This window comes from Styela clava, chromosome 1 (assembly GCF_964204865.1).
Source record: "Styela clava chromosome 1, kaStyClav1.hap1.2, whole genome shotgun sequence".
In the NCBI taxonomy this organism is placed as follows: Eukaryota; Metazoa; Chordata; class Ascidiacea; order Stolidobranchia; family Styelidae; genus Styela; species Styela clava.
Genome location: NC_135250.1, coordinates 17,103,685 through 17,130,771, shown reverse-complemented (window position 1 = coordinate 17,130,771; position 27,087 = coordinate 17,103,685). Strand labels below are relative to the sequence as shown.

Below are 27,087 nucleotides of genomic sequence, written 5' to 3'. Positions count from 1 at the left end.
GCAAAAGTGTTGAGAGTCTTTGGTAGTTTGAAAAGCATTGGCATGGAACATAAGAATGAACTACATTCTTTCCCAGGGATATAATATAAAATTAAGCAATTTTCTCATTCTTGTTCTCGTGGTATTATTATCTTTCACTGCGTCGTCGTGATCATCCCGCTGCATAACAATTCTCGCTAACAAATAATTGACTGTTCTCCACCGGGTGTATATCCACTTGAACCACTGGCGACTGCATTAGCAGGCTTGTATTGTTAATTGCAACAAAAACGGGTATTTTGAAATAGTACTCTTTATTTTACGCGTAGGTTTCGACAGTATTTCCATATATATACTGTATATGGGTCGCGACCCAAAGCTGGACTCAACAAATACCTAAAAGTTATTGATTTTATTTCCTAGCAAATTTGGTGCTTGCGTAGTTTGTGCACCAAGATTGCGCACAACCGGAACATAGTATTGTAACAGGTTATGGTTCAGGTTGTGCGTCATTATAATGCACAGGTTTGACGAAAAACACGGTTCTCCTTATCTGCCGGACTATTAATGCTCAAGTAGAGAATCCTATTGACCTGGACTTTAAATTATTAAGCAATGTTGTGATGGATAAAAATCTTACTTGTCTATTGCCAGAACGAAAAACTGAAATCTTTTTCTTTCCTCAGAAGTCCTTTTCTGTTTTTATTCTATGTTTTATTTCCTAATATGTATTTGACCATACACAATGTGTTTGCATTGTTTTTATAAGCGCTCCAGAAGTGTGTGTATCAATATGGAGATAACTAATTTTGTTTGCCTACTTTATAGTTGTGTAAAGGGATTGAAACCTATGGGCATGGGGTATATTCGCTTGACTAACACAGACAGTCTCAAAACTCGTAATAGAACTAAAATAAAGAAAATCGGAATAAAATTATGGCCTAAACCTCACCTGTTACACACAATACGGGAGTACCGTTTTTTTGTAATCTATGATTAATGTTGATTTTACTATTTCAGTAGGAAAAATTGTGCTATCACGTTGTTAATGTCAGTTGCCACTTTTCGCATCCCTCTTTGTTGAAACATATTTGTTTCATGCAACAGTTTTTTTAAATATATGTTTAGATTCTTAACATTGATCAAGTTTGTTCGTGTTTTGTATAAAATAATATAACAAATATATCACCGAAAACCATGTCTTGTAATCACATCCGGGATCCAGAATCGATATTTCTCAAATCAAATTGACGTGTCGTCAACAATTTCCTGTCGTAAAATCTATTCCTGTCTTACTATATTTTGATAATAAATATTATATTCGTGTCTGTAGACTTATTACATGGAACGCTTCATGTTGTATTCGAATATTACGTTTAGGAAGCTTGTCTGTTCACTGAAGTCGTAGCCAGCACCAGCACTACTCTAGTACTGAAACCCCTGAATAAATAGGCATATGGTCTAATTGCTGTAAGACTTCAATAAAATTTCTAAGCATCAACATTAACACATTTCGTGACGGTGTCTTTTACTTTTGAAATATTGCGCGTGACCTTGTTTTAAGCAAACTTTCTTGGAAAGATTTATGAGGTCAGATATATCTAGTACAACTCAATAAGTTGTTCTTCTGAATTAACTGAATTCATTGGTAAGTCTAATCGAATAACTATTAATCAAAATTTCTTTATTTCTTTGCAACAAACACATCCTAATATGGTTATAATTCAATACCTTTGTCATATAAAGAATAAGAAGAACATTAAAAATGAGGAGAATGTTTTTAAAATGATTTCACAGTTCTTGACTATGATGTCAATCGTATCTTTTTCATTTTGACATCTGATCATGTTTGAGTTAACTATAACCAAGCATGAGTCGCCCTTAAAATTGACTAAAGTACTTTATTAAGGTTATTATGATAATCAAATATTTAACTAATGTGCTATGCCTATGAAACTATTTCACCTAAGGTATAGTATCATTCATCCTCTAACTTGGCCTAGCTAGAGGAAACCTAAAAAATGAATATGGTTAATGATTGCAGAAATATAACGTTTTTTTTTAAATTTCTTGAACGTTTTAGAATTGATGTGCAAAAGTTAAAGCAGATACAGATAAAAGCACTTCTGCATGAAGTCTGCATGAAACTGTAAAAATATTTAAATTATTTGAAATTTTCAAAGTTGATTGATTTTCGACACCAAAGTTTGAATGGTTTCAAGAGTGAACCGAGACTTTTTTTGTGCAAAATTAACGGGCTCGAAAATTAACAGTATCGAATATTATTGAATGAAATATAAAAATATTACACCGTCGATAATTATGAATCTTGTAAGTCATGAATACAATCTAAAAATTCAATATAATAAATTTCTAAAACTCTCTAAACGAATAATCATCACCCGTACAAAAAGGCACAAATATGGGAATATTTAAGGAGTCTTATTTGCAATTGCTTGCACTGTATGATAAGGGTGCGACATAAATAGATCAAGTTGATTGCGCATAAGAACACGTTTAATTAATAGGCAAACTTGGCGTGGTCCTAATATTTAATTACACAATAACGCGGTAAGCAATTCGGTAAGAAAACTGTTGTTGGATAATACAATACCGTGTATGAAACATTGATATATCTCCGATTAATTCTCGGAAAACAACAATTTATAACAACTTGGACAGAAACTGTTCGCCGAAGGCGCCTAAGAAAACATTTGCTGAAATATACATTATCGGGTATAGAGAGTTGATATGTCTTTGATTAATGCACGTAAAACAATAATTTAAAATAACTTTGGACAGATAAAAGTAAGACAACAATTTATATTAACTTTGGACAAAAAAGCAAGAAATTGAAGGCATTTGGCTACGTATCATTATATCACACAGACGACGTTGACCTTTTGTCCTGTATACATAAATTTAACAAGCTAAATATTTGTCACGAAAAGATATAGCCAATGCAAAAAAATATTTCTGTAAATCTGAAACAATAATAACATCAAGCAAAAATGTGTCGCAAATTAGTAGTAACGATAAAAACTGATGAATATCATCAATGGAAGGAAAGTTATGTTGGTGGCATCACCTATTTATTGCTCGTGACTCTATTTAGGGCATTTATATACTCAAAGGAGTTCTTTTATCTATCTATGTAAAGTGAATGGCCTAAAACTGAAAATTTGTATCAGGTTGCCAGGTAAGAAGCATAGTATTCAATAATCAACTTTTGTACAATAGTATTATTTTTGAAAATATAATACAAACTTTTTGGAAATAATTATACAAATACTTATAATATATTTGTTATATAATATTATATAATTGGAAACGTTGATATTTTTTGCCTAAAGCATGGAATTTAAAAATGATAACCATGGAAACAATGAATATTGAAACAATATCATGAAAGAAGAAGAAAAAGAGGAAATATATAAATTCAATTAAGACAATATATAACGATTGCACAATGCGTTGAAACTTCTAATATAACAATTGAAAGCTTCGAACAAAACTTAACAAATAAAAATAGGTGAAATTGTGTGATATATGTCTGCCAAAGAGTGAGGTTGAAACTTGAAATTTCCTAAAAGTATTGTACTTTCCACTCTAGGTTGACATCATAGAAACAATCTGCTTTTAGATGTCGCCTAAGAGCTTCTTTTTACATTTTATAATAAAAATGACAATCTTTCATTAATGAGATTAATGAAATTATTCTTTGGTATGTAATATTTACAATGGAAATACACAGAATTTGTCTTGGAAGAAATGAAAATTAAATAATTGATATTTGGTAGAATGTTATATTAACGGGGTAGTGTTATTATGTGCACTTTTACAGCCATTCGTGGGGGTTTGATAGAGGTACTTCTTTATAAGTTGCAACAGAGAGTTTTTACTGCAAAATGAGATTAGCAAATGTACGGACGTGCTGCAGGGGTCTTTCCGGACTGAAATTTTCCCATGGCGGATGCCTCACTAATGCTGTTAAACCGGCAACTCTTATGTGACGCAGACAAATACAGACGCCAGATTTAGCCACAATGTGAATGAATGTAGTCCAATCGATATTATGATATACTAAGGGAGCTAATAATTTTGGAAGCAATGGTGTAACACTCTTAACACGCATTGTATTAAAATTCTCGTTTGTTCTTGCTTGCAGCTATTTGGTTTGTATACTTTTTCGATATCACTTGATTGTCTTCACAGATAATAATATCACAATTAAACCATACGGCTAGCTTGTTTTGTGTCCCAACTAAATAGTTTGTATAAATATGATACAATCGTAAACTTTACCTATATTAAAGACAGCTTGGTGACTCATGAATACACATTTTACCAAAGACACTTGAATAAACATAAAAATAGCTTTGAAATATGATAAGACAAAATCCGCATATGAAACTCACATGGTAATTATGTGCATCCCTATTGCTACTGCTAACTTTGATGGCAATCGCATTGTAAAAACCTACATTGTTTTGTTAGTTGTGACCAGTCTAGTCTAAGGTTTTATGTTTATTTTTTCATTGCGTTGTAACTTTCTGTTTTTTTGAGTTGCCCTGATATGATTTGCCATTCAATAGATTTTCGGCTATTGTTCTTTGCAGGAGACTCCCTCTTCCATAAGCAAGTAAAGATTCCAAATATTCCCGCGCAGCCGTTGACGATCCACCATCTTGAATTTCAGGTTGCATCGTCGGGGTGCGGCCACAATTTGGAAATCCACTTCTTCCATAATGCTCGCTTCGAGTCATGTGCGACTGGAATTGAAAGCGGTCAGTGGCTTGAAAACCGCACACATTACATTCAAAGGGATCTTGGAAACCGTGACATCCTGCATGAATGGCGTACATTACGTGATCAAGAAAAATACACCTGCAGTGCTGACAAAAATATGCTTTCATCTCACTAGCATTCTTCATATTGTCGTCGCTTGCCTCTACTTCTTTCGATATGCTGAAAACACGAAGTCCGCTGAGAGAAGCGTCGCCAGATCGTATTGTTGATGATTCAGGGGATGGTGTATTTCTTCCTTCTACGCCCGAGTGATTATTGCTCCCACGTTCTCCCCCATTAATAGTTCGTGATTGGTTTGAGGGTTTCCGGAGGTCAAGTGTCGAAAAGTCGGGATTCCGGTTCCACCCTGAATCTACCGGTTCGCACTTAACGTTTGAATTCAAGGACGGCTCTTCACGAGTATTCTGAATATTTGATGATTTTGAATATCTGTTTTTTATTATTGCTCGGCAATAGTTTAAAACAAATTATCCGAACTCAAACTAGCAGAATAATAAACTCACTGCGCGAATTTAAATCATCATATAATAACATATCTTCGTAAAAATCGTAAAAATATACCAAGGCAGTTCACGAGCACTCACCTTTTTATGTTTTACTCCCATTTCTGATTCTATGAACCTGTCATTAAGGTAGCGAGGACGAGGTCGTTTTCTTTTAGCACTTCCGGATAGTTTTCCGTTGCTCAGATCACCAGATTCCTTTCTGTGGAGATCTGCGGAAAATTCAATAAAATAGTCAATCAGAATCCAGTATAAATAATTTGAGCTTCTTTACGGTATACCAGCACTTACCATGCCCTGCATTTCTATTTGCATTTCAATTTTCTCTACCAGGGGAATAGATGTAGATACCTGTGTAGTCAGCAGATTGTTCTACAAATTCTGAGAATAACAGGCACGTGGGGAATTTTGTGTGGAATTCTATTTAAACATTTTATTATTATTTTTTGAGTAGTCTTTTGCTACCTCTTGTCAATCGCATAAAAAAAATATATAAATATAATATAATGGGCAGGTTAAATGTACTTACGTATATACAACGAGTCACTTGTTGCATTTGTAATTAGAAACTGTAACTAATTGATTGTATGGGTACAGTTATTATTTGAAACTTACCGTGTGATTGTTCACTAGAAACTGGTTTGACTGAAAAGTCGAGAGGTCCGTCTTGCTGCTGTTAAGAAAGAGGAATTAGCTTAACCGCTGCGATAGATTGAGATGGCCTCAACTATAAAACAACTGCAAATAAAACACAGTAGCTTTTCATTTGTTAAAAAGGCCCAAACTAAAGTATTTTGTTTTAATTTTTTCAATTGTGTACAATGCTTAACCGTGTAAATATTGTTGAAACTTGCGTGCTTTTGAAATGCGATTCTGGCGCACTTATTTAATATTATCAATGCAAAATTTTTGTTTTTCAACCAATAGCCCAATATGATATATTTTAAAGGATTTTTCTGCCTACCTTTAATGCCGCTGTCGCCGCAGCTACTTGACGTAGTTGCTGCTGGTGAAACATGGTACTCAAAATGCTTGATGGCATAAACGGCAGAGGCATGGTCGGCATTGAAATCGAGTTGGGAGAAGTTGAAGATGAACGGTCTTTTTCTAAATACTTGAAGACAGGCGAAATCATAGGTCCATCTCTTGCATATGAAGCTGATTGCAACTGAATTAGAGGGTGCCCCGCCGGCATATCGTGAAAACGTGGTATCTTTTGTGGAGTTGTTGCTTTTCTCTTGCTACTTGAAAGTTGACTTGAGCCCATGGCATGAGAAAACATATTTGTCATAGATGGATGGTTTTTGAAATCAGTACCCGCCAACGAGCGGATGTAATATGGATCAATTTGCAGCAGATTGGTCTTTTGAAGTGCATTTCCAGGAGACATTGGTGCACCAATAGCAGCAACAGCCAAATTCGAATGTCTTGCATTTTCCTCTGTATTGTGGAGCATTCTGGATTTTGATCCGTTCGGTGAGAGATTGGAGTCGGACATCGACGGAGAAAGGTGTTCTTCGCTGGTTTTCTGATTTTCACTGGGGGAAGTTTTCCCAACTTGAAAAATATAAGTTTCTATAATTAGTTAAATAATACAAAATCGCAATATACGATTTGAAAACTTGCCAGCATGCTTCAATTCTTGTAGTCCATTCATATTAAACATATATTAGTATAATATATTCGTCTTCTTGGTCACGACAGGTATGAATACACCTATCCAAATTTCTCTAAATCCATAGCAGGGGGCACATGAATTGGATATTAGTACAAAAAGTGATGGATTTAAAAAAAAAGTCTAAATTAAAGCCGCCACACTCTGGCAAATATTTTGTGCTGTCTATAAAATATTACCTTGAAGAACTGGGTCCTTCTTATACGGACATTGAAATTCATGTTCTTTCAGTGACTGACGAGACTTGTAGCTTCGTGCGCAGTACACACATCTGTAAGGGCGGACGTCTGAATGGACAAATTTGACAATAATGATTTTGTGATAGGCATATCCAAATATTAGGTACAAAACTGACCAGTTTGGGATGTAAAAAACTTGGTTTGTCCGTTGCACTTTTGTCTTGTTCATACTTGGAGAATGTAATTAGACAATAATGAATGATGTATTGAAGTAATTATGCAGTAAAGAGCACACAACAATGGAAAGAATGATCTCAATAAGTTTCTCCGCTTTTCAGCTTGCCACAAAACATATATAAAAGATATATGAAATATTACATTTCGATGTTTATACAGTAATGTGATCTTGAAGCACTTTCTTACTAGTTATTAATTGGTTACGGTAGATTGCATGCTGTTGCAGATTATACTATGGCACACTGGTGTTGGGTGTCTCAGACTCAAGTACAGGAAAAATATGGCCTTCTCAATCGGTACAATGCAAGCCTAGCAGTCGTTTCTGTATTTCAGATGCGTTTTGAGTAATGTTGGACAATTACATTTTGTGTAAGGCACCAATTGTAATACCATATTGTGATATAACAATTTATTTTTTCATTGAAGTCCTTAAGGCCTGAGCTGAACATGAGCAACATACAGGCAACACAAACGAGATGACATTATACCTGAATGTATTCGCATATGTCCGTTCAAAGCATCTCTACGTCTACACCTATAAGAGCATACCGGGCACTGAAACGGTTTTTCATCTGAATGAATTTTGTAATGACGGCGAAGATTTCCCTTCTGAGTAAAAGCAACTCCACATATAGCACATTTGAAGGGCCGTTCGCCTAAAAGTGTAATTAGTGAGTAACGATGAAATAAATCTGCCCGATATTACCCTAATTTTTTTATTCGAGAAATAAAAATAAATTACATGAAACAATTTAATTTTTCAATTAACAGATTACTCCGTTTACTAAAATTATGTGACGCAATCTTTGAAAAATTCTGGTGCTTCTGAAAAAATCATGGCAAACTTGAAATTATGAGTAATAAGTTCTGCTGTAACAAACGATTTCAAGAAATTCCAAAATTTCAAGGGAGCAGGGTAAGACAAAATCCCATATATGCCCCGATGAAAATCTCGAATGTAAATAAAAAGACTTCAAAATTATATTTGTACCTGTATGTGACCGGACATGAACTTGGTAATGACTTTGTCCGGCGCATATCAACCCGCAATCTTCACAAGATATGAGGTTGAGGTTTTTACCATGAATAGCTGAACCTTTGCTCTCGCAATCTTGACCATTGTCTGATTCTTCGACGTTTTGTTCTATCCTGGTACGACCTGTAAACATGTACGTTTGTTTGTTTTTAATGGAGTGTTTACTGGAGGTATAATAGTGATTTAATCGACAACGATACTGTGTATAAATGATTCTTTGATGATTATTTGGTTTTTCTAATTTGCGATATAAAATGTGTCCTAAATAATTATAGTGTTTCGAAATCATAGAAACGCTGTAAAAGACGTACTAGCATTTGAGCTTTTTGTGACGTCATGGATATGACTTGACATCGAATACGAAGTAACCGCGTTGCCTTGCAATCGACTCCTATCTTCATTTGAGGTTTTCTTTAATAGTTGCATAGGTGAGCTAGATACATCCGATTCTGAGATAGATAAAAAAAAGTATGTGAATCATCCCAAGGCAAACTATTCCCAGGAAACCAAATCTCTCCGTTTACCTCAGACAACACAAAAAACACTCAAAAAAGTTGTTCTTCAATTTGGGAGTGTATAAAATGATATATTCCGAAAGCAACAAACAAACTAATCTGATGCACCATGACATGTATATATCAATGATATGGAGGGGATCTTTTTATAGTGTTTCGTATAAATTCACAAGACAAAATGAAGAATCAGATGCTAAAGATATTTAAATCAGGACATGAATTGTTATAGGTTGTGAGCTTCATTTCTATTACAACAAGCTGATGGCTCTACGTTATGAGACATACACATACCCAGTCACTAAAAAATAGTATAAAATGACGCATGCAAGTGTTATCTAATAAAAAACAATAACAATAATTGCAATTATGAACATGAAAGTACAGCAGCAATGTTCAAATTTCCAAAGCAATACTGATATGCAAAAACGGCTTTCATATGTCAAAGAAAATTCTCCTGTTTATATATTTAACTTATAAGTCTTGACTCGCCTGCGTGAACAAATGTCGGACTTGAGTTTGATTCTGATTTGGCATCACTGCTTATGGAGGGAGGCGGGGTCGTTATATCACGCTTGAGTGCAGGAATGGGCGGGGCATTCTTCGATGTTGACGTGATGGTCGTTCGATCGTCGCTGACATTTCTCGTATCCGTGCCACTTTCTGCTGTAAAATTTGCATTTTAAGATATTAATTTATTCTATTGAGTACTTTTTAATTGTGAGACATTATTAATTTCAACAAAATAATCTAAATCCGTTCTGTTGACATTAAACGTTACTTCATCATAAAACAGCTAATTTTATATTTATTATTACAAATTTGTCTGTCGCCTTATTTTCTGTCCATATTTGGCGTTTGATTTGAATAAAACAAATTTCATAATCGTCTGACATCTCCAAAATGCCGATGAGCAGAACGAAATATTTGCCAATTAAATTATAAATGACAAGAAAAATAAATTGATCCAATCCAATTCTTGGTAAACAATAAATTCTAAAAAACATCTAGACCAGTGGTTTTCCACATTTTTGATGTAGCGGAACCCCAATGAAACATTCAATGGGTCGAGGAACCCCTGTAATAAAACCATATACTTATAATAATACAGAATTATAGACTATCAGATTTGAATGAAAACTTGCAGAACCAACCCCTTGACTGGCGGAACACCGGTTGAAAACTGTCTAAAAAAAAACTGTCGAGATACCACTGATTACTATCATATTTTTAGGAATGAATTAAGTAACGTATTATCATTAGAAAGATAACTTATATACCCGCGATTTGTAAACGATCTTACTTCTGTTTACTAAGCAGTGTAATAATAATAAAATTCCAATTACAAATAAGTAAAATTTGCGTACTCACTTCCTTCAGTGCAAGGGTCGCTTTCCACCATAATTGTAGGACTCGGTGATTCACGATTATCTTCTGCGCTTCTCGATGTCTGTAAATCTGGCGAACCTCTCAACGAAGGTGCGTTTATCGATGGATCTTGTGATGCGTGTGGCATAATTGCTGGTGCCGCACTCATAACTGATGCCGACATTACCAATTCAATAAGTGAATATTATGTTTGCAATATTCTAGTTTGAATTGCGAAAAAAGATGTATAAATATGGCATTTCTAAAAATATGAAAACACTTAATTAATACACAGAAAATAGAGATAGCATTATTTCCGCTTTGCGCCAATAGATAAAATCACATTTTATAATAGTTTGAAGCGTTTAAAAACTGTCCGAATCATAAATTAATCATCTGCGTTAAAGCTTTTAGATGCATCTTCAAAACTAGTGACGAAACTTTTTCGAACCGGATGGATGAAAAATTTGACTGAATCGCCATTGCCAGTTTTGTGATTACCTTCAAGCGGCAGTAAAGTTGCATTCATTCAATTTGCACTAACGTAAGAGCATACGGGTTATGGCCAATTCATCATATAAATCATTTTATGTTTTTCATCGATTTTGTAAGAACAAATCCTGAGAAATAATGGCTTGAATAGTGCCGAGGCGAATAAATTAAGAATTAAAAAACAAATTAACATCGAGAAATCAATAGCCGATCGTGTTGTCACCAATTAAGATTGGAAAATATAAATTATTAATTTATATTAAAGTATTCATCACGTAATTTTTTCAACTCAAATTACCCAAGTATTTTCTTCCGTTTCAAAATTTATTAATTAAAAAGTAGCAACCTATAGTTTATTCATTTATTTAGATATCACGACTTAAAAACTGCAGATATATTCTTTTTGCTATGTTGCTACGTTTTAGCAATTTAATCTCAGTAAATTAAAAAAAAAACTAAAAAAAAAAACAATAATCTATATAATTGCAACAACAAAAAAACTTTCCTGCATGACACCAAGTCCAAATACAAAGAATTGTGCCTAAATGCGACGGTTTTGACAAATATATTGGGGGCAATTTGCAAGATATCACATCCACGCCACACAAGTGTAAGGATATAATTCACGTCCATGTGTTAAATGAAATGAAGCATGAATCATATATACAATCCAGTGTGAAGGCGAATTTAAATTCTGGTAGCTGTGTTTTGTTTTAACATTTCACATTAGAATATGGTACCGTATAGCAAAACCGGAGTTCCTAGTTTGGCTTTTTTTTATTTGCTCTGTAAGATTGATGAAGTCTTGTGGACGTCTGTAATGAACTCTGTTGAACATCTGTTTTATGGAGAAATAAAAACGCAAAATTGTGTTGAAGAGGTTTTTAGCGGAAACGCAAGAGTAGTTAAGATTGATACTCGGGATAGAAACAAAATTGAAATTACCGATAGTATAAATCGGGATTCAGATTGAACGCTTATCGGTAGAAAAGTTGCAATATAGAAAAGTGGCCGTAAATTCTTGCTTTCTAGCAATTCACAGTTGTGATTATAAGTCCAAATAATGTTGCTTCTTCACTTACTCGAGATTATTTTCATTTATTTAGTCACGTACACAAAATAGCTGAATGAAATATAACAATGCGATCGCGCTAAACTCTCATAGTGTAAATTAAAACTTGAAAGATGTTAATCTGAAAATAACATCTTAAACGTTATAATTAACTCAAGCAATAGGAACTACCTTGATTAACCGGTAAAATAGTAATTTCAAGTAGCAAATTCGAATATAAATGCAGTATACAAATATTTATTGCAAGTATACTGATTTGATATTTCCATATTTTAGTTTTAGAAATGAAAAATAATACGAATGGTAGACAAAAAGGCAGATATATTTGAGAAAACGTATACCAAAAACCAGCGATAAAGAGTGCATTGCAAAACAAATATCCAAAAATTGACCTAAAACTAATACTGGAAAACGATACCAATGTAGATATAAAACAAACTAATAAATATAGTGATCAAATTTTGGCAAACATATTTCTATGCTGACCTGCACCTTCATTGTATCTGCGGATATGAGTACAACGCTGCGTAAACTTTAAAGTTATGTTTCCCCTTGCACTTTTTTATAAAATTTTATTTAAAGAGTGCAAATTTCAATCTCAGCTTTTCAGGTTTATTTCGTACAAAAATTATTGTCATTTCATAACGGTTTCCAATATGTTGTCCACACTAACCACGTTTTGACAAATTAAATCTCCCACAATGAGTAAGGCCTATCATATCTTTTCTGTTCATGCACTCAACATTGCTACGTTTTAAACCAACTCTCTGATATAACATTACAAACTCTTTGTCTTCACCAGTAAATACAGGCACGTATGTCCAGCTTTGAAACAAATTTGTTTTTTAAACAAATTAGTGAACCACATCCAAACCTAAAATTTTTTTTGTATTATTTTGTAATCGATAACGGAAACAATTTTGTCAGCTGTTCAATTACGGCATAGGAATTACATTCGCTGAAAAAAATTTGCTGAAGCCTTTCCCGTTTCTTGAAAATTTGGAAACCAATGAACAATGGAGTGTCTTCTTTACAACGGAAATTGGGTTTTATGGAGACATATTGTCTTTGCATAATCGCACAAACATGGTTAGCAGTTATCATCAATTGTCACTAAACCATAATTGTACTTGAATAACTAACTACACACTGGGCCTGTCTTATTTATTCTTTTTTACCATTCTTTTTTATAAAAAATGATTTTAAAGTAAAAACTGTCCATGGGAATTAAATTCGTACAACTTATCAAATCTCCAAAGGGAATTCATAATACAATATCAATCACATCCAAATCAGAGATGATAAGATAATATCCATCCCAGATTTATATTAGACATAGGATTGTGCTAATGCAGATCATTTCCCAAGAGTCAGAAATGAATTCCTAAAATATTTTCCCATGGATTGGTGGCTCAATTTATTTGGGATTATCGTAAATTTTTACTTACTTACGTTCAGACATATTTTTCCTAAATGAGCACAATCGAGCATGATGCAAAGCGGAACCTTTATTGCGATATGATCCATTCTGTTGTACAATGTAATCCTTTCTGGCAATTCTCAAATACGATTCATCCAGAACTGAATAGCGTTTATATTTATTCTGCTATTTTTAACCCCTATCCACCGTTTGCTTTAAACTAGTTACCTTTTAAAGTTAGCTTGAATACGGAGAATCACGCGTCGCGTAGACGCAGATTGATTTGTGTGCACAGACTACCGCACACACTGCCAATTGCAATTGTTAGCGAAGTACCCCTCTAAAAGTAATTTTTAAAGCTACATACTCTTTCCATAAAATCGTATTGAAAAAATATAGGCAGATTTTAAACACTGTTTTAACCAAACTAGCAATTGAAATGAGTGGCATAAATTCATGTAGCATGATATTGCCCATTACATAATGAATTGCGCGCTTTTCAAAGACATTTATGCGTTAAAATGCCATTAATGGAGTACCAATAACCTTGAATAATATACATGAATTATGACATCATGTCTTGCAAAAGCTGTCTACAAGAGCAAGCTCATTTTGAACCAATATAAAACATTTATTTTATTGTAAAATTAAAACCAAAACATGCCTAAGTGGTACATTATTTTATTTTTGTATGTAATAGTAACGTTGTGAAAATGTTTCTAACCAACTCCTGCTAACCGGTGAGTACTGAAAATAGAAAATCAAGAGAAATAAAGTACATGGTACAACGATAGCGGTAGCTCAGTCGGAACTCTCGACATACTAGTTATATTTAGATTAAATAGACGAAAAAAATAAAAACTGCAATTAAAGCATAGCATATGGCTGATTCTCGATGCTTATGCCTGAACTAAGGTTTACCCTTTTTGCTGAATAACCCAATCTTCAAGCTCCAATTAAATTTTTAAATCGGACTACGTCTCGTTTGACACGGTTTGTTCTTTTTGTTGATAATATTTCCATCTCACTCTAATAAAAAAGCGATCCTATTCGAATCTAAGCGCATTTCCTCTGGAAATTCTAATACTTGTACATTGTTTTCAATAATGGAACGCTAGAATACGTCTATTTTCAATGTATTGCCTTTGGTGTTAGCAACATATAGCGTATTTAACTTGACGTCGCGCGGTAGGTTGCATCATTGCATAAATATAACATTAAGCTGAATACACCCAATTGATATTATTACACCACAAAGCAAGTTAAATTTTAAACATTTTCACGTGCATCCGTATAATCTATTTCTATAAAGTAATTTCCACTGGCTCGCGGAAGCCTCAAATTACTTTGTTCGCTTGGGCATTTCAGTGAAATAAACTGGAATGAACTTGTAACTTCGAGAGTATATTTATTAAAACTATCTCTCTTGTTAATCGTTTTTAATGATAAAACAATCCTCATGAGCGAATTATTCAGTACCCACACTTGACTTATTTTAATGAAATTAAAGAAAACAACAAATTACTGTTAAATTACACCAAAAGCTGCGTAACACCAAGCGTTTTTACAATTATAAAAAATTTGAATTTCTATAAGCGAGGAGAACTAATGTAAATTAGAGAGTTCTTATTTCCAAATTATATACTCCATATGCGGATATTTGATTTGAATGCTATATTGAGTAACAGGTACTGTAGTAAATAAAGTAAGGTGTGATAGAATTTCATGTGGTTTTCTTTAGCTATGAATATGGAACTTTTCGGCGTATCCTAAATCTTCAACTAGACAACCTATACAGGACTTTGAAAGTACTCTGCAATCATAATTACTGATAAACATCACACACTACACAAATGTTACAGAAAATACATATCATCATTTAGTCAGAGTAAAGATGAATATTGAAAATTTTCCACGGGTAAACAGGAAGCATTTTGATCTTGATATGGTAATTTTAAAATATTACTACATAGTGAGAAGCAGGTAGACTAACAAAACGATTCTATTAATATTTTGGAACGAGATACATGAAATGAGGTTCCAGACTGGAATTGGCCGACATCGTTTGAGTTTTATATAGCCTACCAAACTTATTACACCATGGGCGATAAATATGACCTGGCCGGGAGCATGTCGGCGACCATGCTAGTCCAATCAATGGGACAAGCATTATACGACAATAGACAACCATACAACCACCAAATGCATTTAAACTGCTCTTGATTTACTTCGAAATTTCTCAGTACGTAATTGGGCGCTCCCGAAGTATGTGCACCAAAATGGCGCACAACCTGAACCCTGACCTGATACACATAATATATTCAGGTTGTGCGCCATCTTGGTGCACATACTTCTGAAGCTACCGCAACTGTTTAGACTGCCATCTAATCAAGAAGTAAAAGAATTTTTATTTATTGTTATATATCATAAGCACTTCGCAATGAATGCATTTCGTGCAGAACAAGTAATATTCACACTTTACATATAGATAAGTTAGTACATTTATCATCAAATATACAGCACAAATATGATTGCAAAATTATGTAAAAGATTAAAAAAATACCCCCATAACAAAAGCCAGAATCCCTCCAATTATGAATTGTGTTTTCGTCAATGATAACCGCCTAAGTCACGCATGATCTATATTTATTACAACAAAATCTCCATCTTGGATTTTGTTTTCAAGTATCACTCCAAGTAAAATATTTGCAAAACCACATGCTTTTTCTCCAATACCCAAACTTTCGTCCCCGGTTGCAATTGCCGTGTTATTCGCTTGGGAATTTTAAAAATAGCTTGCGTAAAGGAATTCTAAATATTGTACGAAATCCGAATGTTAAGCAAGAATCTATGTCGTAATAGTTTACTAACTAAACCAACCGAATCAAACTACCATTAGGTTTAGGATTTGCCTAATTTAACAAAGTCGCGCTGAAACCAAATTTTAAATTTTACGCTCCGACTATCATAGATCAGAAACGATACTTGCCCGACCAGTTTCCATAGTTACTTTTAATAGGTAAACTTGAAGTCAATTCTTACATAAGTGTTCAAATCGAATATAACTTTTATATATTTTAATCATCTTCTTGCACCACCTATACAAAGAAATTTTATATCAAAAGTTTTTTCAAAGACTTTCGTTTAAGTGGAGTTCGCTACCTCATATTAATTTTTTCTGTTCGTATTGGCTTGATTTTTTCACTCCATGCTATAAAACTTTATTCGAATAAACCATTATTGTTTCAAATAGATAATATATCTACAAATTCTCCAATAGAAACAGGTTACTTACTACTAATCTTATAAAATAGTTCCTGAATTATTATGATATACCAAAATATTTAGTTGCGTCAGATGTCAGCTAGCACATTCATGAAGTTACCAATAATCCAGTATGTAACAACCAAAAATAAAAGTCGAAATTTCTGTATTGATATTCCGCATTCAAACATCTTCTTCAGAAATTGATGCTTTATCGCAATAAAAATCACAAATACGGACTGGTGCTAAATCATGACTAGGAGTTCATTTCCACACGTGTTTATCGATAGCTCATATGCAAAGTGAATCATGTCGAAATGATCGAAACCTCAGGGATACCGCGCAAAACGGAAATGTTCCTATATTGAGGAATTAGGTTGTGCATGCTTCCCATGTCGCCCGATGTTACAGTATTGTGTATAAGAAGATGATTTGAAGAAAAAATGCTAATACCATTTTTTTTTGTATAAATTACAAACTGAAGTATCAACATTATTATCCCGCAATAATGGAAATTTACAACCCGACAGTCTTTTTTATGAAAATCATCCATTTATGGTAAAACAGTACGGCGTCATCAAATGTTGCCTCGGACTAATACTTTTTATTAGCGAAAAATTTTGTTTCGAATAATACCGCAAATACTGCACTACTTGAGTAAAATTTTTAGTTGTATCATAAAAATGAAAAAAAAAAAAAATCTAGTTGTTGTCGATGTAATGTTAGCACCGTAACAATTAATCTATGGTATCTGCTCATCTTTCACCTGTATCACGTAACTTTTTACTATAGCGACTTTCTCCACTTTTCCTCTTTACTTCCAATATTCTGAGGCAAAATATATCTCAACAACCTATATGTAATGGCATGTAGATAGGATATGTTGAAAAATAGACTAAGAATGTAAAATACTCTATAATGTGTTCAAAATTTCATATATATTTGTATATATGTAAAGCCATGCTACGACTAAAAATTGGATTCTGCGTTGCCCCTTTTACTAATTAATTAAATATCAAGCAAATAATTTCACTGAATTCGTATTATTTCCGATGTCTGATCGACTGAAAAAATGTCGAAAGTACAACTTAAATGTCAACTTAAAAATCGATTTTTAACGCTGGTAAATAGTACGACTGAATAAAAGTAATTCAATCAACTAGAAAAGAGTGGCAAAAGCACATATTGTTAAGTTAAAAATTATAGGAACATAAATTTAGAACGAACATTCAATTCATATGCATTATTCCTCCACTAATAATGGACGCCAATTTCAGGCAAGTACTTGAATTCCAAATCGGAGTATCATTTACGCTGTTGTCGACATTGCTATGTTGCCGTTGTGTCTGAACTTGTAATCCACCGTTAGAACGTCGCTTTCTTAGCGAGGCAATTCAAATTGTAAAAGAAAAATTATCTTTTTATGCCTGTTGTATTTATGCTAGTACAATTTTAAGAATGAGTAAGAAAGTGTAAAGTTTTTTTTTTGGTCGTTTTACTGAGCTCTTTCCTATTTACTATCGATATTGCTTTTTCAAATAGATGGTGGATGTAGATATTTACATAGTTAGGGCCTGGTAAACTTGAGATAGAAATAAAATACATCCATCAGAAGATGCGAACACCAATCCCTGCTTCCTTGATGCAGTTTTAAACAAGCCCGATATCATACATAAACAAGCCAAAGCAACGTCCAAGTCTTGTTGTAAGCCATGATGACAGCAGCACACACAAAGCGGTAGAGTAGTGCTTCCCAACCGGTCGGTGGTTTACAGGAAGATTTCAAAATCGCAAAGACGACTTTACAAACCTAGCTATGGGGTAATACAAGATCTTACTCATGTGAACAAATATGTTTACTGAGTAACTCATACGAAAGTTTCCGCCAGACGCATGTTGTATCATTCTCCAAATTTTAGGCAGTCTCTGGTATAGATACCATTTGGCTGGTTTATTTAAAGATTTCAACTTTTCAAGCAAATCATCGGATTGGGAACTACTTTGTAGATAAAAATATCAGAAGATCTAACAACTTTATAATATGGATACAAATCGGTTCCTAGAACATAGTCCGACTCATATAGGCACAGTGATATAGTAGTCTTACTTGAAGCTTATGTACCTTCAGTAATATGCATTGGATTAAACAGAATTCGACTAACTTGACTTCCCCACTTGTTTTACAAATACAACTCCCTATTGGGTTGTTTCATGAATGGATATTATAACTAAGTGGTATGTTTTGAATGTGAGACATTGATTATTGAGTGAATTCAATACGAAGAATAATTCGTCAATATATTCGATGCATACCGTTGGAAGTGATAAATACGTTCATGCGACAGGAAACGCAATGTTTTTATTTTATGTAAGCTTGCTTATGAAAAAACATCTCAGTTTACTTTCTGACATATTTGTAAGGTCGAAAATCTGTTTCTGTCGAAATTTCCCAATTGACGTATTCTCTATGAGTCTAAGGTCTTGGACAGAGTTGCATATAACAGTGGGAACACTTTTATGGTGAGGTTTACCTTTCTAATTACCTTGATAACGAAAAGCAAAATTTCCTCCATAACACAAAATGTTAGTTTATCGCGTTAATGACTTAAGCGGTAGTTTGGATTACTTGAATTTGTGTGAAAACACTAAAAGCTATGCCCAATGACAAAAACTTATTATGCACGATGACCCGAAAATGTAAAAATGTACATTTTTGGGGAGTTGGCAAAAGTTATGAGAGAAGAAAATAAGTTGAATGTCGATTTTACCAATTTGATAATACTGTACTCGAAGGGAAAGCAAATCCTCATCAATAAATTCGATTTAGTATAACGATAACTCAACAAGAGTGATCGAATTCATAACTACGAGACAGTTCAACTATTCTAATAGACAATCCACTGGAAACGACTACCCTGTAATCGTGATTTTGACGTCGCCTAATATTCTGGTTTTAAGTTCTGAATAATTCCTGTCCCAATGACCGTGACACGTTACAGGCATTTGTAACGAATACTACTTTCACACCTAATAGCTCAGATACACTTAATCGTAAAGCCGAAACACAAATAATCAATCATACAGCGTCTAAGTCGAAGTTACCCCGACAATGCTCTTTTTATTATTATTACTAATTTCCGGGCATTGAGAAAATTCACGTTCGAGATCTTACGGTTCACGGACCAATCTCTTCTTATTGTTTCCTTGGCTATTTTCAAGAGTCAAACATAACGGTCGAGGACAGAGCTCGGAATCATATCAAACACAAAAGAGCGATTGAAGTTGAAAAGGCGAAAGCTTGGATTACAACTAGTAAATAAGAGGGGGACGCAAGGAACATACTTCCTTGCTGATGTTCCATTTTTATAGTGGAGTAAAAGCCTGCAGTGCATGTTTGTGTATAACATTTCGTATTTCTGAAATATTTCTCCTGGTGACCATAGATTGCCACAATACAAAAATCTGTAATTATTGTTTGGCAATTCAAATTACTCAAGAGTGAGGCGATATCGTAAGTTGCTGTATAAATAATAAAACAAGCGATATATCCTTTGTATTGAACGCCATATATATTCAATGTTAATTACGAATTTAGCATTGCATACAATTTATATGCTAAAAACGTTATGACGTGACAAATACATTATCGTTCTGTATTTGCTTGAACCATTTTTGTGAGGTCAAAACAATAGAGTGCTTTATTAAATGCGAGACAATGAACAAAGTTCTTGTATAACGCAGTTTTCTTGTACTTAGTCAAGCCAAAAGATAAAGATTGTAAATTTTCGTAATGACACTGGACAAGAAATAGTTAGATAGCGGACGATTCCGCTTAAACAGTCATTTATCTTATTGCTTGAGCAATATGTATGCTCAATATAACGTTCGGAATATTTTTTTTATTTTGAACTATATATTATAGTTCAATATATTGATTCGATGTTTCTTAGTACTTTCTATTCAAACGGAGTTTTGACATTTTTCCAAAGACGTGACTGATAGACATATATATTGGTATAGGATAGGCATTTATCAATTTCGACATTTTAAATGAACCGACTTCAAATCTCATGTTTTATACTAATATGAAGGGTCTTCTAAGGCAGCTTCTTAATCGGTGAATTTTTTTCATTGACCAAAAAAGAAAACGTGCTTGAATTAACTTTTAAATGTGGCAGAGTCAATTTAAAATCGGTTATCCGTAATCGGACGGATTCTATGTATTTGCAGTTGTCTTGTGATAAGTGAAGTTTTTATCACAAGGTAAATAAAATATGTCATTGATACGTATAAGTATGCATATTTATGCCTGATTGCAAGAAAGATAAAAAAAAACATTTCAATTACTTGTTTACACAATACAGTTACAAAAAGTGCCACATATGAACAGAATTATTTGAATAAAATTGCTGTATGAACGCGTACGTGGGGAACAACTGAGCGCAATTAGGATAAAAAACAGAGCCATCCGGACATCTTCTTCATTTAATATAGTTTCTCACTATACGACAAGGAGTATTATTCACCTTCATCACGAAATGTCAATTAATATTATATCTATATTATCTTCTTGTAGTTGAAATCGATAATGCATTGTTCAAAGATAATCCATGCTATTTCATAACAAGCTATCTATGTTTTAAGCTTCATCGATTTTAAACAACATAACCACACTATTTCAAACGCATGCGAAATTGCATGCGGAGACAATCTATTACATCAAACACCAATTATTGGGCAAGTTCCAATACACATTTATCGATTATACTTCCAAAAAATCGAAGAACAAATTCAGACTATTTTTTTGTAAATAATTTTCATACTAAAAACAAAATGGCGGGCAGTTTTTTTCTAAATCAATAAAATTAAACCACATGTACGGACAAAACATCGCAACGCTAGTTTTGAGTGAATTTGATACCTTAAAAATATACTTCAATGACAGATGCCATTTGAGCTCTGTTTGAAATTGACAATAGGATCTTTACTCACACAATTCCTCTCGGTGGATTACTACTGGAATTTTCCCAACGCTTTGTATCTGACAAAAAATCACAATGGTTACATACTTTCTAATCTTAGTTCACGTATATTGCATTTACAAAATTGATGGCTAATTTTTGTTCGATTCTTATTCTTTATATATTCATAGAGATCCAATGTTCTCCCAATCTTACTTCATTTTTTTTGCTCGTTATCTGACAAAAGTTTCAACGAATTTTCAACCCGTTGATTAAAATTATCAGAAAATGCAGTTGATATCTCGGAGAATACAAATTGTGTGATAATATGAAAGACGGGTAAATTCAGTTTACATATCAGTTCATTAATTACTAACTTCAACAAAAGTAGCTTTTGATTAAGTCTGATACAGCTGAGCTTCGCTACATTACTAACCGCCAGCAACTAGGAGTTAGACTACACTAGACTAATAAGCAACGTATATCGGTTGACGCGGATATTAAGTCCACATGGTTGCAATTATGTATAATGCTTTATCCTACAATAGTTATCGGAGGTTCAAGGTTCCAATTTATTAATAAAAATGTACTTTACCCAGGTACTGTGAAACGGGAAACCGTTGGTACGTCGTTTAATAATTCGTATTATGTGGACAACGCGGCACGATACTGACGATGTGTTTCGCTCATAATTGTATTTAAGAATGTTTCGCAGGCTTTTCCTCGAGGTTGGTCTAACAAAATTACTAAGAGCAACACAAAAACTATACTATATCTTTTTTGAAACATATATACCGGTACATATCATACGATATGGGTGGTCAACATTTAAAATGAATTATAAAACCATTTGGCACTAATGAGAAAAGGGGGTATACCAACGATGTTTGGCATAAAATCACTCTGAACTGACAAAAGTGAAACGTGAAATGACAATACGCATACAATACACACAACATATTTCTAAATGCCGCGTTGTATTCACCTCACCTGACTCTGGAGAAGGTTTTAGGTAATATAATATTCACGAGTATGTATAATTGCGCATAGATTGAATACTTATTGTCAGCACTAAAATCATTCTACACCAGCTCAGTGCTGCTCAATGCCTAATGCTGTGAAGCACCTATGGCAAACTTCGGGCTAATACACACCAATAAGCATGAAACGCAGCATACTGCATTGGAGTCGTGATTCAATAAAACAAATTAGGACACGATTTTTGGGCATTAGCGTCGGGTGTTCTTTCATCGTAATCAATAAAAACTTCCCTAACACGATTGCTGTTGTGAAATAATGCACTCTTGTGAAAAAGCTAGTCGAGCTAAGCGAGAATACAAGACTCAAATGTTTTGGTCGAAAAGTATCAAAAGTCGTTATTCTGAACGTGTTTACATACGAGCGCTGATAGTCTTCCGTACTTATATTTTGATTTGTATCGTTCACATATTAGGTTTTTGCTAATTATAAAACAACCTAAGTAAGAAGCGGAGTATTTCCCACCGTTGGAACATATTGCTACCGATAGGTCGGCCAGGTTTTCGGGATTTCCGTGATACTGGACGATGCAATAGCTCTCTGTATCAAATGCTATAACTTATTACCTGAGGTAAAGAGGCGTTGACGGGTTCCGAAATATGCCACAGTCTGACCCTCGGGGCGTTATCCAATCCAAAGTTTACTGGCATCCTATAGGAAAAGGCGACCTCAGGCGTCATCGATATCGGAGATGGCACCGTGTACACGCCTTCACGCCGCAGACTGACAAAAATGTATGGGATATGGTTCCGATCAAAACCTTATATTTCATTCGACAAACTACAATGTTCTCACCAAGTAATGGCGTTACGATTGATAATTGGAAATGACCAAAAGATATGTCACTAACTATCAGCATTGTGCAGTGCCAAGATTTATCAAATTGATTAAATAGCAGATTATAACAACATGCTGTTTGTTTAATTTGAATTTGCATTTTACTTTAAGTGTCTCGCTAGTTCGAGGCACTTCTAAGATACAAAAACGTTTCTTCAAAGCTCCTGCATATGTACTGCGATTAATATTTGCTGTTGTGCCGTTGTACATTGCAACAGAATGACATACGATAATCACTATTCCGTCAAATTTTATTGGCGACAATGCATACCAAAGAATGCAAGGTGCATCGTCATGAAAATGACTTTCATTTTACTTCTATCTAATCTACAATTTTTCCGCCAAAGTCAATAGATAGAAATCTTTCATTTTACATGAATCAAAATTACCAAATGGAATGCGACCGCGGATCACAATTCTATACAATTTGCGGCAGTGGAATTTTTAACAGTTTGTGTTTTTGACCGATAAAAACATTTTTCAATATATCATGCTTGATGGAGGATAAAAGGTTTGAGGAAAGTTGAAAATCGAGAAAATTGCTTTTAAGTCAAATAGCAAGAAAGACAAAAAATAAATTTGAATTCGCCTTTGATGTAACTTGGAATTTTTTGCAAGATTGCGCTAAATTATTTAGCAACAATACGGATGCATTTGGACTGTGGTATTGAAGGTTGTAATATATACATATATTTGTTTTCGATTCAGATTCGTTGACCCGTTAAGAGATATCTCTTCGGATAATTTTAGTCATCCAATCTTAAACATTGAAAATCTGCACTTATGGTTGAATAATCTATATATAGCTTGTATCAAAAATTAACCTAAATTGACTTGTTAAAAACAAATCTGACATCTTAAATCTTTGGACTGAGCATTGCCTCTTGTTAAATCACGCTATAGTGGCGCAGCGCAAATGTAAATCAAACTTATATAGCAACATTCCCGTTCGTCGATGACTATGGATTTAAAACGTAATTGAATTGGATAGGCACGCCACGGTTTGTTTAAACCAATCAGCGTTTTTTGAAAGATTAGGTTGATTTCGTATCTGAATCAACAATAAAAATACACAATCAAAGATTAAAATAGTGTCGTCAATGAAAAGCGAAAACACATGTACTATAGCAAACGACAGACTTCTGATTGACAAAACAAATTATATTGAAGTAAACAAATATGTAAAATTGAAAAAATATTTTTATCTTTTATCAATTATCCATGAATTCTCACTTTGAGGTGAAAATTACCCAACAGTTTATGCTTCTAATAACTATACTTCATTATCTGTGATCTTACTTGGTTTCTATACTCAAGTATTTTGAAGTTGTAAGAGATTTTAAGCTAGGTTTGAATCGTAAATGACTGTAGAAAAATATCTTTCTGACTTCTGAAAAACTCCTGAATTAGATTCAAAATGTCAAACTGGCAACATTGCATTTAATATGAATCATGGAGCATTTTATAAATTATACAGAATAAAATTATTAAACCTAAAACGTTTATACTTCCGTGTAGCAAGAATGTCAAAATAGTATAAAAGTAGACATAATTGAGTAAATATCATTATGGTGTATCTCATCTGTTTTGAGTTTTGCTAAGCGTTGATAAGCAAGCTACAATAAAATTTAAAATCAAAGAGCAAATTATACGCTTTTATCTATTTTAAATAAAACTAAAAATAAAGTATTTTTTCAACAAATTTCAAGTTAAGGGAAATAGTTTCGAATTAAGTATAATGTTACACTTCCTTCGTATTAAATATCTTTATACGCCATCTTATGTATTTTGGTCACGTAACTTTTTACTGTCAAAATTACCACCCTGTCATGTTCGTTCAAAAATGATTAAAGATGGAGTGTGAAGTCAGATAAACCTCCTCAAAAAGGTATATCTTGTGATAATATAAATGCGAAATCACACATGTCATCGTTGAGGGTCGAATACATAAGTATGCGATCATTTACATAAATAAAAAAAAGAAGAAACGACGAATTCCAGAAATAAATTCCAACTCCAACCAGACACTCTAAGCTTTGCCTCTAGGCATCTATACATCAATTTTACCATACTTAATCTAGATAGGGACTGTGATCGGCCGGTACGCCATGGCACTGGATCTTGTAATCGCAATAAATAAACATTGTGTGAGCCAGTGGAAGGTATGGATGTCGGGAACGTATTGTTTTTTTTTGTTTCGTTTGGTAATCACCTTTTGATCATTCGATTTTATACCAGAATGTATCTAATACTTTCGTGTTTATTGTTTCGACGGCTTGGCTTGGGAGACAATGTCATTTCGTATGAATGAGAAAAAACTCAAAACGAGAGAAGTTTACTTTGAATAAACGTTATCAAATTGGAAGACGAACGACAAAAATTCAAATCCAGTTCCTACCTTTTCACAAGTTGCACGTGATACATCTAACAATTTATGACACTTAAAATGTATTTCACAATGACACCTTGAATAAATGATTCACAAGCCTGAAATTTCTCATCAAATTCTGCTTGTCCACTTTTGGATCTTTGATTATTATTTTTGACCATCGGCTGTTAATGGTTGAAAATATTTTAAATAGCTAAGGAAATCACTGTAAAAACATCACAGAGGTAACACTTACACAGAGTAATCTTTTTATAACACATTCTATCACACTATTTCAAATTGGAAGTCTGTTTCTTCATATATTGGAATTATTAATATTGTTTGATTCCATTCTCGTTTCTAGATTTTTTACTGCTAAGTAGTAATGTCTAATTACCAACTGTTGTAACTCTCCGGCCAATGAATTAGAAATACTTGGCCTTGACACAATTACTACGAATACTTTTGTTTATACTTATATATATATACATACAGGGTTTAATTTAACGTAATTCAATACTTACCACAATTAATATTTTTTTAAATTATAATCATGGCGTCATGAAGCATTAATATTATGTATTTACTTTGATAGAAAAATTGAGAACGCTAATGTAGTGAAAAAAAAATTTAAATTTTCGAATAGGACTGCACACGCATTCCCTGCTCCTAACTAATACAACACTTCTCTATAAATAACATGAGTAATTTCACTCTTTTAAACCTTGTACTTAATATTACAGATGCGTTTCATTACTGGGATGCTACTGCCTGTTTGGATCAAAATATTATAAATCTTGCAGTTCAGTTGAAACTCCAGGTGGCATAGATTTACTTCAAAAATATTGTTAGTTATTCTACTCTATACGAAAATCAAAGTCAGATTGCCATCAATTTTGCTACATTCTTTTCATAGTGAATGCAGCTTAATCTTACTGACTTCATAGTACATGTTTGTGTCTATGCTTTAAGCCAGCAGTTTTCCGAACTAATGCGCTATAATAGTATCCTATTAATCAAAAATATGACACCTTAGCGTAGCTACATTTGCGACTAATTATGATATGGTTAGCGGGTACGACAAAGTCCTTATGCCATAAAATTAAAACAATAAAATACGTGATTTTTTTTTATAAAGAACCGTGCGCTATAGGTCAGACTAAAGGCCAATTGGAAAAAGTGCAGTTACAAAAACATAAATCGAAATTTTTCACCTTGGGTTAAACGCGTTTAACATAAAGTAGTTTCCGCGTACAATGGAGTACGCAAAGTTGTAAAAGACGAAATCAGGAAATTTTGTAAAAAATGCTCCATTGCACACCATTGGTCATCGCCGA

The 27,087-nt window shown here is 33.6% G+C and overlaps 1 protein-coding gene across 4 annotated transcripts; it reads right to left on the bottom strand.

Moving 5' to 3' along the window:
- Positions 1–1,681: 1,681 nt before the first annotated feature.
- On the bottom strand, positions 1,682–26,363 carry LOC120340235 (ikaros family zinc finger protein-like). 4 transcript variants are annotated; one of them, XM_078110902.1, is made up of 12 exons: positions 26,275–26,363; positions 25,781–25,935; positions 10,302–10,560; positions 9,423–9,596; positions 8,730–8,867; positions 8,374–8,541; positions 7,871–8,038; positions 7,146–7,253; positions 6,256–6,848; positions 5,907–5,964; positions 5,373–5,503; positions 1,682–5,192 (listed from the first exon to the last, which is right to left on the bottom strand). In XM_078110902.1, exons 3-12 carry the CDS (start codon positions 10,480–10,482, stop codon positions 4,515–4,517), a joined length of 2,397 nt encoding a protein of 798 aa, XP_077967028.1. In that variant the 5' UTR covers positions 10,483–10,560; positions 25,781–25,935; positions 26,275–26,363; the 3' UTR covers positions 1,682–4,514. The 4 variants fall into 4 exon arrangements, with proteins under 4 accessions (XP_077967028.1, XP_039264478.1, XP_039264477.1 ...); XM_039408544.2 differs by lacking the exon at positions 26,275–26,363 and adding an exon at positions 21,539–21,587 and having other exon boundaries at positions 25,781–25,977; XM_039408543.2 differs by lacking the exon at positions 26,275–26,363 and having other exon boundaries at positions 25,781–25,976.
- Positions 26,364–27,087: the final 724 nt, after the last annotated feature.